This window comes from Archocentrus centrarchus, chromosome 6 (genome assembly GCF_007364275.1).
Source record: "Archocentrus centrarchus isolate MPI-CPG fArcCen1 chromosome 6, fArcCen1, whole genome shotgun sequence".
Classification (NCBI taxonomy): domain Eukaryota; kingdom Metazoa; phylum Chordata; class Actinopteri; order Cichliformes; family Cichlidae; genus Archocentrus; species Archocentrus centrarchus.
In genome coordinates this window covers 33,537,112-33,550,412 of record NC_044351.1, presented here as the reverse complement: position 1 = coordinate 33,550,412, position 13,301 = coordinate 33,537,112, and the positions used below count along the sequence as shown (strand labels likewise).

At 42.0% G+C, this 13,301-nt stretch overlaps 1 protein-coding gene across 1 annotated transcript in view; it reads left to right on the top strand.

Moving 5' to 3' along the window:
* Positions 1 to 13,301, top strand: part of tead1a (TEA domain family member 1a) — a 50,078-nt gene that overhangs the window by 31,159 nt on the left and 5,618 nt on the right. The window contains exons 5-11 of the mRNA XM_030732247.1: positions 3,342 to 3,473; positions 3,661 to 3,710; positions 5,148 to 5,209; positions 7,344 to 7,471; positions 9,205 to 9,378; positions 11,969 to 12,109; positions 12,640 to 12,792. Coding sequence (XP_030588107.1) covers positions 3,342 to 3,473; positions 3,661 to 3,710; positions 5,148 to 5,209; positions 7,344 to 7,471; positions 9,205 to 9,378; positions 11,969 to 12,109; positions 12,640 to 12,792 — 840 coding nt within the window. The remainder of the gene's footprint in view (positions 1 to 3,341; positions 3,474 to 3,660; positions 3,711 to 5,147; positions 5,210 to 7,343; positions 7,472 to 9,204; positions 9,379 to 11,968; positions 12,110 to 12,639; positions 12,793 to 13,301) is intronic.

The window sequence follows — 13,301 nt, the reverse complement described above, 5'->3', positions numbered from 1 at the left end:
TTGCACGATACTGCAGATATGCAGTGAGATATGTGACATGTTCTTCTAGTCTGATAAACACAGTATATTTTTGTCCCTTATGTACTAATGCTCAGAATATCTGCCTGTTTATGGATGGGTGTTCTGGCCGAAAGGTTGTATGACGGTCTTTGGAGTAAAATTAGAATCCACAAGCTAGATCCATTCAGATTAATTGATCTATAACTCTTGAAGGTTTTAATATTGATTATAGTAATGTCTGTAGTTCTAGCAGGATTGCTTTAGCCAAAATAAGATTGTTATTCCATCTCCAATAATTTATATTTGGCTACATGACGCACATCCCTGCTCTATCACATGCTTTTTTCACTCTCTGGGCCCCTCCCCAGTTGGAGCAGTGACATGTTTAGTGTTCTTCTTAGATTGCTGTCTGTCTGTCTGTCTGTCTGTCTGTCTGTCTGTCTGTCTGAGTGGTGACCAACAAACAAAAAAACAGACAGGCTTCATAGAGATGGAGCAAGATGGCATCCATCCCACTTTAGGTGGGGCAGCTCTTATTTCTAGAAATCTGACATGACTATCCAGAGTTTGGACCAGGAAGCAGAGTTGCAGTCTTACACGCCTCTCTGCAGCTTCTCTCCTCCTGACATCCCCCCAATACCCCATCCCCATAGAGACGTGCCTGCTCCCAGACCACCGAAAAACAAAGCAAAAAAAAAAATACATCCTCAACTGCACCAAAGAGTAAAACAGTCAAATGTGGATTATTAAACATTAATTATCTCTCTTCCAAGTCCCTGTTAGTAAATGATTTAATAATTGATCAGCATATTGATTTATTCTGCCTTACAGAAACCTGGTTACAGCAGGATGAATATGTTAGTTTAAATGAATCAACATCCCCGAGTCACAGTAACTGTCAGACTCCTTGAAGTACAGGCCGAGGAGGAGGAGTAGCAGCAATCTTCCACTCCAGCTTATTAATTAATCAAAGACCCAGACCAAGTTTACTTCATGTGAAAGCCTGACTCTTAGCCTTGTACAACCTAATTGAAAAACTCAAAAACTAGTTTTATTTGTTATCTATTGTCCACTCTTATCTAGAGTTTCTGATTTCTCAGACTTTTTATCTGATTTAGTGCTCAGTTCAGATAAAATAATTATAGTGGGTGATTTTAACATCTATGTAGATGCTGAAAATGACAGCCTCAACACTGCATTTAATTTGTTATTACACTCAATTGGCTTCTCTCAAAATGTAAATAATCCCATTCATCATTTTAATCACACTCTGGATCTTGTTCTGACGTGGTGTATAAACAGAATTTTTAACAGTATTTCCTGAAAACCCACTTTTGTCTGATCTTTTTTTTTTTTTTTTAGTAACATTTAATTTTATAATAATGGATTACACAGCAGTGTGAATAAATTTCATTACAGTAGATGTCTTTCTGAAAGTTCTATAACTAATTATTAATTTATTATTCATCTCTGGCTCTCTCTCCTGTAGTTTGCCTTTTGTTCTATCTCTCTCTGCTCTCTTCTCTTTCCCCTCACCCCCAACCGGTCACAGCAGATGACCCCCCCTCCCTGAGCCTGGTTCTCCTGGAGGTTTCTTCCTGTTTAAAAGGGAGTTTTTCCTTCCCACTGTCACCAAGTGCTGCTCATAGGGGGTCATGTGATTGTTGAGGTTTCTTTCTAACATTGGAGGGTCTTTACCTTACAACACTTAAAGTGTCTTGAGGTGACTGCTGTTTTGAATTGGTGCTATATAAATAAAATTCAACTGAATCAGCACATGTGGGGGAACTGCTGGCTGAGCTTGATCTTTTGGCCAGGTAAAACTAATGCCAAGTTTGTTTTCAACTCAAGTTACCCTTCAGTGGAGTCGGGGTTCATCTTCTTTACCTCCACCTGCTTGCTTCCCCTGTGTTTGTCAGAAAGAGAAAAGGCTGCAGGCTCAACCATCTAGAGGACCAAAATATTTTGGAACAGTGGGCAGAATGGGAAAGTGTGATCTGTATGAGTCCTCTGAAAGGTAGATAACATCCCAAATTAAGATCATCCACAATATAAGATCATCAGATTGCCCGTCCCATAGGTGTGTTCATCTCCAGGCCTTTAAAATTCACACTTTAATCCTGTCTGAGTAACATCTGATAACAGCCACACTGCCTTTCAGTTTTTAAACTCAAACTACATATGTGACCTTCTTTTTTAAAGTACAGTCTCTGTGGATTTCTTAATAGCCCTTTAAAAATGTGCTGCATAGTTCCTCTTTTAATGTGAACATGATCATTGGTGTTTTTGAAGAAATTAGTTTGGTCAAGGATGTCTTCATACCCATATGGTTTCTGGTATTTAATATGAAAATCCAGCATGATTCCCCTTTCAGTGCCTCCTATAATGTTATTACCTCCCCTAGGAGGAGAGATTTCTCTCAGTGCCAATTAAGTTGAGTGAAGAAGCCAATTAGTGATTCTCCAGCTATGGCAGTGCCTCTAATTCCATTTCTTTCAGCTGTTTCATGAGTTTCATGTTGCCTTTGTGTTCACGTTATAAATAAGCCCACATCTTCAAGCTCATAAATCTGCTGTATGTTATCGTTTGCCCTGAGGCAGCAGCTCTGACCAGTAATGTTCACCGTGCCGTCTGAAGCAAATTTAGCTCTGCTGTACACTTTGTGCTCGCTGCTCACGCTGCCATGATTTCCCCCCAAGGCCACAAGCAACATCACCACACCCAAATGACACACATATAGATGAAGCTATATGCCCTGAATCCCTCTGTGAAATGTCATAGAGACAGTTTTTGGGAAAACGGGAGATTTGGACATGAAAACATGTATTCTGACTCTGATGAGGAAGTTAGGCAGTAAGGTATTAAAAGCTAAAGGGCCTCAAAACGGCTCTACACAGGATCATCATCAAACGCACTAAAATCCTTGAAAATGAACTTTCCTGTTCTTTTCCAGGGAACCCCCACAGAGCCCACTTTTTACATCAGCCTTTTATTGTTTGTACCAACAGCTGCTGATAAACAGTCTCTTATTGTGAAGTGCCACAGCTACTTTACACAGTGTAATGTTGGTAAATGAGCCGCTCCATATTGGGCAGTATGTTATTTTGTGCTATCAGAAAGTGGCAGTCTGATCATAACCAGTCACACAGTGACAGCGTTTTCCCTTCAGGCTTTAATTTTGCTAAAATGTAACATTCCATTACTCAAGGAGAAAAATTGGAATTATTTTAATTTCTCAAAATTTCCTGCTTTTTATGACTCACTGTGCTGATCTGCACGATAATGACGATGTTCAGAGTAACGATGATGTTAATGAGAGGTCGGCGTTTGTTTACACGCAGGACCAGAATGCCAAGGAGAAAGCTCTGCAGAGCATCTCCTCCATGTCCTCGGCTCAGATCGTCTCAGCCACGGCCATACACAGCAAGCTGCTGCCTGGAATAGTTCGCGCCAGCTTCCCCGGCAACGCGCAGGTAACGTGCACGCACGCACGCACATACACGGACGTACTGTGTTTATTCTCTGCAAATAAATACAGTGAGCAGGACATGAATAAAGCAATTTGAAGTGTCAGCGCACAAAAGAACACGTGCAAAAATTGCATTGCATGCATGGTTTGCATTCTCAGTCCAGTGTGTTAATGTGTGTTTGTGTTTTCAGCTATGGCAGGGCATGATTCCTGGAGGACAGTCCAGCTCCACCACAGAAGAGTGAGTCATGCTCACCTTATACGTTCCCGTCCAACTCCCACATGCTACCGCTTTGATGACAGCCGTTTGGTTTGTTATTCCATAAGCACTGAGATCCCAGCAAAAATACCAGCATGTCATAAATGTTTTGTCTCTTGCCCGTCCATACACACAACTGGAAACTGCTATGGTGTATCAGGGTCACTGTAGTAAAATAAAATAACTTGTGTGTGGGTGTGTGGGATAAATTCTGAGAAAGAACTCCAAGTTTTCCGAGATAAAACTCAGGATTTTATGGAAAGACTGTGGTGTCCTAAATTTAATTAGAAAAAAATCTGTGATTAAAGTTACAATTTTACAAGAAAACACTTGGGAGATTTTTTTTTTTTTTTAAATAATCAAGGAACTTGATAAGCTGTCAGTTCATCCAAATCAGTATATTGTTTTCTTCTGAATGGGGACAATTTTACAGCACTGTGAAGTCCGGACGCTCCTGATAGTATGCTAATTGTGGTAATTTAGAGGTCATTCTAAAATCATGGATAATTTCTTATTGCTTAATCCGATTGCAAAGAAGGCTATAATTTGATTAGTTCAACTATTGCAGGCATAATACATGTGAAGCAGCAGCATTGGTGTGAAGAGGTTGGTGGACCCTCACAAAGTAAAGCAATGTGGGGGGAAAAAAAAAAAGACTCCACCAGTTTTGGTCCTGAAGTTGTTCCTCCAGAATATTTTCTGTAATTTTTGTTTTCACCTACAGCGGCTGTAATACGCAGTCGTACTAACCACAATGAAACGTGGCCTCACATCAGGAGCAGTAACCACTGCTGCATTTCTGAAATGTCAGAAAGGTTTCTGGCTGTAAGAAAGGTTTACTAAGTGTTTTGTGGAGTGGGGCCAACAAGCCAAAACTCAAATACACAGATTTTAGTGTCGGTCTCAATTTGGCTTGAAGTTATTGATGCCTTTATTTTTGCAGCAGACAGAATCATCACACGAATCCCTCAGACACATGCAGATGGACACCATCAGACTAGATGTGCATGTTTACATGAGGTGATGATTACGAAACCATAAATGTGACAAGCTCACGGAGCCGATGCTCCTTTCATTGTCTTGGAAAATGCTGATAAATGTTATTTTCAGCATGAAGATCACATTCAGAGTTTACTTTCTGTTCATGTGGCAAGCAGCACCGAGTTCAAACCCCATTCATTTCGTCGCCTGCTGCTCTTACGTGCACATGAGATGATGATAATGGTGGTAAATGGGGCTGGTGTAGCTTTTACTGAACTCGGAGCTGCTCTTGATCCCTGTGCTCCTACTTCTCTTTATACAAGACAGCGCAGCCCTCCTTTCTGTATAATGCAAGGACGATGAGACTGGTCCTACTGTGTGTCCTCTTCTGTCAGCCTTTAAATGCTTCCTTTCTGCTTGTGTCTCTGTTTCTCTCAGCATCAAGCCGTTCTCTCAGCAAGCCTACTCTGTGCAGACAGCAGGGACCACCACGATCTCAGGTGAGACAGCCCATAGTGCAATTATCTTCTTTTTTTTGAAAGTGGACTGGCAGTCCTCTCTCCTGCCATTTAGTCCGCTGCCTCGCTACAGGATGGTTTTTGAATCTGTCTGAACGCCTGGGTCTCCAGTACTCCCACTTTTCTCTTGTGAAGAGGTCACGAGAGGGAAAAGGTGTCAATCTGACTTTTCTTACAACATCTGTACTAAAAGTTTGTGTTGCTTTTTTCTAGAGACAGCTTTGAAAATATTAGAAAGTGCAATTCCTGTGAAAATTGCACTTTGATTGCTTGGCATAGCTTCTGCAGCTTGTTTGCAGCTGCTGAGGCGGTCTGTTTACTGGCTGAAAAAGCCAGCAATTTAAACTTGGAGCCGTATACCTGTTAATACATGGGCTGGTAGGACAGAAAGCAGTGTTCATTTAGGCTGATCAACTTATTAACTCTGTGTAACCTCAAAAAAATCATTGCTGTTAATGACATCCGTGGCCATTAAGTGAACTGCAGTGTTGCTCGCATTAGCGTGGAGCTTTGCTTTGTGCCATTAAACAGCTGGCAAGCTAGCCCAGTAGAAATATCCCTGAGGTATGATTTTGCTACAATAATGTTAGCAGGAAAGATAACTATATCTGGTAGATCTGACCATAATCCAGTCCTGCTGACACCACAGTATGTTCCTCTTGTTAAATAACAACCTGTATCCATCGGAGTCGTATGGAGGCGCTGCAGAACTGCTGAGAGTCTACAGTCTGAAACGGACTTTGTGAACCACATTAATAGTTTGATTGGCTGCATCAAAGTATATATATCCAATCCAATCATCTTACCAGCAGCCAGAACTGTGTGCTGCTTTAAGAACAATAAGCCTTGGATACCTAGTGACCTGAAAGAAATGGTAAACGGACTGTACTTGTGTAGCACTTTTCTATGCAATTTGAATAGTCACACGCATTCATACAAGTGCTTAGGCATAGAAAACTCAGGGTTTAGTGTCTTGCCCAAAGATACTTTTACATGCACGTGCCAGAGGAGCAAGGGATCGAACCACTAACCTTCCAATTAGTAGACAACCCGCTCTACCTCCTGAGCCACTGCCACCCCCAAGAAGTGCTCAGTAAAAAGAAGAAAGTCTTTGGGGGGGCAGGGAAGAGCTGAAGAGAGTGAAGCTGAAGAAATGCAGGGACTCCTACAGGAGGAAGCTGGAGGCTAAACTCGAGCAGAACAGCGCAGGAGAGTGTGGCCTGGAAGGGACAAATGAGCTGAACAGTTTCTTCAAAAGGGTTAATTCACACCCTCTGCTCCCTCGTCCACTGTGCACTCTGACCTCCACGCCCCAACCCCAATCTGAGAATCACCCACTGCTTGGCTGTGACTTTGGCCTGGGTTAGGAGATAGCTGGAGAAACTACACCAGAGCAAGGCTGCTGGCCCTGATGGCATCAGTCCCAAGGTTTGGAGGGCAGCTGTGACCCAGAGTCACATTTTCTAATCGGAGTCTGAAACGGGAGAAGGTACCAGTGTTACAGAGAACATCCTGTCTAAGCGGCAGAGACACACTGAGGCAAAGCAATATGGGAGTGAGAGTGAGTGTCACATCATTTTGATTTTCAGGTAAAAATTGACGCGTGTCCTTCACATAAAACTCACCTTAAACACAGGCTGCTAGTGTTAGTTTTATTGTAGGGTTATAATATATATACTATGAAGCGCCTTGAGGCGACTGTTTGTGATTTGGTGCTATATAAATAAAATTGAATAGTGCCAACCAAAAAAGTTGGGGAAGGTCTCGTTTTTTAGGTTATATTACAATCCAGAGTTACACATATTAAATAATCTAATCTTACCAGCACTTTCTCAGCGCATTGTTAATGACCCGCTGAGGTTCGTGTGAGTTTTGAGGCAGCAGCCGGAGGATTCCACTGTGGCCTCTGCATTGTTGCCGCTTTGCATACACTGCTGTTACCTGCTTTCTAGCACTGCGCCCTTACCTGAGCCCTGCTTTGTCCTCGGGACTCCAGTAATGGCTTAAATTTGACACGTTTGAATTACTGCTAACCCCGGTAAATAGCATGATTGCACATGATGGCAGTGGTGAAGTGGGATTAAATAGTGTCTGTGTGTGTGTGTGTGTTGTCAAGGCTATGAACCTCCCAGTGCAGCCCAAACGCACCGAGAGCCGGCGTGGCAGGGTCGCTCCATCGGCACCACCAAACTACGACTGGTGGAGTTTTCGTCTTTCCTGGAGACACAGAGGGACCAGGAGGCAGTGAGTTACTCCGCACACACATCCAGCACCAGACTACAATAAGCACTCCCTATTGTCCCATAAACAGAGATGACAGATAACCCCACAGCAGAGAAACAGTGTTAAAGCCCTTTGTGTGTCACCTAGTATGAATAACCTTTGTAAAGCTCTATCTCTCCGTCTGCTCAGCCTATCTGTCATCCTGCCACACTGCAGACTCACTGCCATTTTTCTACCTTGGGCTCACAGACAGCTGGCATTCATCTTGTTGCTTTTTGTTTGGATAGTGGAAAAAAACAAACTGCTGTACAGTGACTTTCAAATAGAGTCTGTTGTCAAACACCATCATGTTTCCTGCATCGTTTACAGCACTGGGAATAAATGGAGTGCTTAAATGTAGATCCGCCCAACTACATTTAAGCACTCCAAAAGGAAACAGAAATGTGAAAATTGCTTTCAGGATAATGTCATTTTAATAAAAAGCTTACACAGATATTGAGATTGCAGTTGAATTATTAACCACTTATCCCTCAGTTTAACTTCACATTCAGTGTTTCCTACTAAAACAGTTTGTAATATGGATAAAACCTGACTGATACTAGACTTTTGGTGCTGATAACAAATTTAGGGAGTTAACAGTGATGACACAGGTTTTGTAGTTTTGCCTCTGCACACGACCACAGTGGACTCAAACAGTGAAGTGAAAACCTTCAGCTTTAATCAAGACGATTAACAGAAATGTTTAGTATACACAGTCTTCATTTTCATAATTGGACAATCTAACATAATTTTAAATATAAGGATTGTTTTTAATACTTGGATGAAAATCATATGCAGTAAAAGTCTACCTGAAGCCAAACGTATTACCACTGCCTCCTTCAGTTGCTGCGATTGTGTTTTTCTGCCCTCAGTTTTGTATTCAGTCACTGAACAGCTCGCTCTGTAGGGCTGAGATCAGGTGACTGAGTTGACGATTGAAGAATCTCTCATTTCTTTGCCCTGAGAATCTGCTGGGTTGCTTTTGCACTGTGCTTTGGGTCAGTATCCATTTGCACTGCGAAGCACGGTCCCATTTGGCTGAATCTGAACACTGAGTTTAGCCCTCACAGTTCATCTTCTATCAGCAGTCCTATCATCAGTAAACACTTGTGACGTGTCCACTGCCTCCACCATGTCTAACAGATTTGCTTTGGAGCTGTTTGATTTTTCCAGACCTCTGCAGGCTCTTTTAGATGTTTCCCTGCAAAGTTTAGTCTGACCTTGTTGCTTCTGAGTGTAAGCAGCGCTTTGCACCTTGTATTTTCTTGATGTCGGTGTCTCTCGGTTGTAGACCTTGACGATGACATGCCTGCTCCCTCCAGAGTGTGCTTGGCTTTGTACTGGGAATAATGCACTGTAGTTGTCTTCTGTGGTCTTTCAGGCCTTTCTGTGTTGCTGCGCTGGTCAGTGCATTCATACTTTTTTACATTTATCATGAAATAGCAAGAGAACAATGGAACAGGCCTCACCTGGCCATGAAACTGCTTGTTAGTCAATTGTCCCATTCATTTTGAGCCTTTGAAAATGAGAGGGTGTCTATGGCTGTAGCTCCTGAACAGTTGGTGGGGAAATAAAACGAGTATCTTTTATAACTGAAATCTAGAGACGCTGCAGTGTCACCACATCGTTGCTTTTCATACCCAGAGTGCAGAACTGAGCTGTTTCCCGTCTGTCTTCGTGTTTTGGGCCTCATTCAGCCTTTTCTCTCCTTTCAGTACAACAAGCACCTTTTTGTGCACATCGGCCAGAGCACCCCGAGCTACAGCGACCCCCTGCTGGAGTGCGTGGACATCCGGCAAATCTACGACAAGTTCCCGGAGAAGAAGGGAGGCCTGAAGGAGCTGTTTGACAAGGGCCCGCAAAATGCCTTCTACCTGATCAAGTTCTGGGTGAGCAGCGGCCCCCCCAGTACCCAATTCAGTCAAAAATATCTCTGAAAATACTTTAGACATCAGTGAATAGGTCAAGAAGTACCACATTCCACACACCCCCGCCCCCACCCAGGGGCAGCCCCCTGTATTTTTCTACTCAGCGACATGGCTTTGTGTGTGTGCGTGTGTGTGTTCTGTTCTGTTTCTCCACCTGGAATATGGAGGTGGTGGGTTGATGAAAGCACAGACGCTTTGTTTGAACACCTGCTCACCTCCTGACTCACAGGTAGCTGTTTTCACCTGTGTGTGTGTGTGTGTGTGTGTGTGTGTGTATGCGTGTGTGTGTGTGTGTCACTTCTCAGAGCTGTGCCATAAGACTTTCAAGAATCCCACTCTCAGAATAACCGTTCCTTTTCTGTTTTTTATAAACTCAGTTTCCTTCACTAAAGCAGAATATGTAGCCACTACCAAAAACAGTAATCATAAGATGACTGCATTAAGCAATGAGTTAAATGTTGACACTAGTAAGTAAATGACTTTAAATTGATCTCAGATAAATGTGACAATCGTCATATGAGATGATCATACATCATAATCATCATAGCGCAGCAGTTTAGTGGCCTTTGGGTTGATGTTTTTATATGATCCTGTGACTCCATTACATTGTTAGTAGCTAATCAAAGGTAACTACTTGTGTACTAAGTATTATGAAGTAACCTAAAGCAGTTTGGATATTGTGCCAATAATGCACCTATGATAATTATTAGCTCACCGAGCTAGATTAGCTTATTTTTCTTTTTTTGTAATTATACTTTTTATTAGTTTTCTGGGGAAAAGGTTTTACAGAGCATATATTCACAGTGTCAAAGTGTTACGTTCAGTTCTTAAAAAAGTAAATTTCTGTGCAACATATTAACATAGAACTGTTATAACTCTATTTCCCGGGGAAGAAGCCCAATGTTAATGGAATGAGGAAAGAAAGAGAAAATAATTTATGAAAGAAAGAAGAAAAATAAATAAATAAAAATAATAAAAAATAAAAAATACCTAAATAAAATTTTAAAAGTATGTAAATAAGTGAGATACACAATTAAGAAGCAAACTTATTTAATACTATTTGAGTTTATTTATTGTCGGAGAGTAGATTGTCAGGAGGCCATGTCAAGCTTGATTTTTAAAAATGAAATCGGGTCTTCTAGATTTTGCGTAGTCTACCCAGCTTTGCCAACTGAAATTGAATTGCTCGGTCTTATGGTTGAGAGAAGCTGTTATTTTTTCCATTTTATATATGTTAAATGTTATATCCATCCAGTCATCTAGCGTTGGCTTATCCTGTTATAACCACTTTCTTGTGATGCTCTTTTTACTTGCTGTTAATAAGATGGTCATTAGATATTTTTCCCTTTTTGAGACTTCTTGAGGTATGTTGCAAAAATACATGAGCTTGCTCTCTAAAGGAATGTGCTGTCTGAAAATATCCTGTAGGGCATTGTTTATTTCTTTCCAGTAGTCTTTAATAATTGGACAATTCCAAAAAATATGATAGTGATAAGTGTTTCGGTTTCCACATTTCCTCCAACACGTAGGAGGGTTTCTATCATAATGGCATTTCTGTACGGGTGTAATAAAGAATCTTATGAGGTTTTTCCACCCAAATTCTTGATTAGCTTATTTTTCAGAAGATTAACACCTTTTCCTCTCTGTGTGTCGTCATGATAAAGCTAAATTTAAAAAGTCACCATGCTTCTGTGTGACTATTACACTTGGACTGCTTCAGCATGTGCAGAAATCCGAGGCTTGCAGCCCAGTTGCAGCTCTGTGATTGGAGGACTCCTGTTCCAGGGTGGGGTTGGAAACAACCTGTTGGACAGTGGCAATAATACAGGGGAGGGCAGGAGCCTGCAGGCTTGTAATGTGGGTTCGGTAGATGGCACATGAGGTAGCGATGAGCTGTGCTTGCAGCATGCGAACAAAGAGTGTGTGTGTGTGCGTCATGTAGAGAGCCTTCCCATGAATTTAATTAAAAAGCTCTCAGATCTACCACAATGGAGTGTGTTTCTGATAATCTGCTGCTTTAATAGAGCACGGTTTGATGTTTGTGCTCGTGAATGCATGTAAATGTAAGTGAGTTAGCATATGGTGTTTGTGTTTGTGTGTTCTCTGAGCCCCGAGACACACGGCGCTCCTCTGAGGACTCATTACAAATAGTACAGAGCCTTCCCCGCTCCTTCCTGCCTGTAATCCAGGTGCAGCGTGTTCTCTCTGCTCTGATTAAACATTTTTCAGCTTCAACTTCAGACGCACAAAGTTGCACAAGATTTTTTTTTTTCTTCGTTGGCATGTCCCTGTCTCTGTCCTGTCTGATAAAACACCCGCATAAAGGTTTGGTTCAAATAAAAAGCAAACGAATATGGATGCTATAAAGGGTAGTTTCACCCATTTTCTTCTAAGGATTCAACGACAAACTGATGATGATGATCATCTGATGAGGATTAAGCTTGCACATTCCAGTTTGGTGCAGTCCCAGCAGAGGGCGCTGTTGGCAAACTTTAGTTCCAGAGAAGCAGCGCTGATGTTCATTTTGTCGTCTTTGCTCTGTGCTCGTCAGGCGGACCTGAATTATAACGTGCAGGACGACCCGGCAGCCTTCTACGGTGTGACCAGCCAGTACGAGAGCTCGGAGAACATGACAATCACCTGCTCCACCAAGGTCTGCTCCTTTGGCAAGCAGGTGGTTGAGAAGGTTGAGGTGAGGACTGAGGAATCATCTGTTGTATTGAACTCAAGCAATAAGAGATTTAAGTCATAAAAGCCAGAGAAGTCTCATTTTGATTGTGTAGATTGTATCATGGCTGCACAGTGGAATCAGCCACAGTGATTATATAGGTCATAAGAACAGAAACAAGAAGCATAGAGATTTAAAAAAAAAAAAGCAGCCAGATGCTGTTTTCTGTGTTGACTTCACACACTTTATATAATCAGGCGTCTGTGTGTTCAGATTGAGACAATACAGATTCTTCCAGTCGCTAAATGTTTTAAATGTCCTTTAACCTCCTACGAGGGCTTTAAAACACTGTAACCTTCCTTTTCATCATGTTACGTCAAATAACCCATTATGACACTGATTATGACAGTTTTCCCACAGCTGCACATAATGTTGCACAGCTGTTTTCAAAGGCTGAGCTTCTGACGTGTAAAACTGATGGAGGCGTCTTTCACTGCTGAGTTGTGTCATATTATTTGGCTGAACCGTCTTCGTTCCCTCCCCCTCTCTCACAGACGGAGTACGCGAGGTTTGAAAACGGGCGTTTTGTCTACAGAATCAGTCGTTCCCCGATGTGTGAATACATGATCAACTTCATCCACAAGCTCAAACACCTGCCGGAGAAATACATGATGAACAGCGTGCTGGAGAACTTCACTATTTTGCTGGTGAGGGGAGTCGCTGTGTCTGTCTGTATGGTGCAGTGTCCGAGTGTACCTCCACGTGTAGCCAGGATGTACTAGACTGGGCGATACTAAATAGTCACACATCATCACCATGTATCCACACACACACACACACACACACACACACACACACACACACACACCCACACACACACACACACACACACACATAAACCAGCAAGGGAGCTAAAGTGGACAGAGGATATCTCTCAAATTAACATAAAAGTGAAAAAAAAAAATCTCTGAATTATTGTTACCATGTTCAGTGCTTATATTAAACATAACCAGTGTTTCAAATAAAATGAGGTCAGTGTATAAACAGTTAGTCCCCATGAGCTAGAAGGTTTCCCACTGCTATAAACGTCTGTTTTAAACTCTGTGATGTCAGAGAGTCACAGAGCAGGCATCTCCTTAATATGGTCATCTCACACCCACAGCCAATCAGAAGAAAGCTGGATTACAGAGAGGGAGGCCTTAAAGGGAGAAGAGCT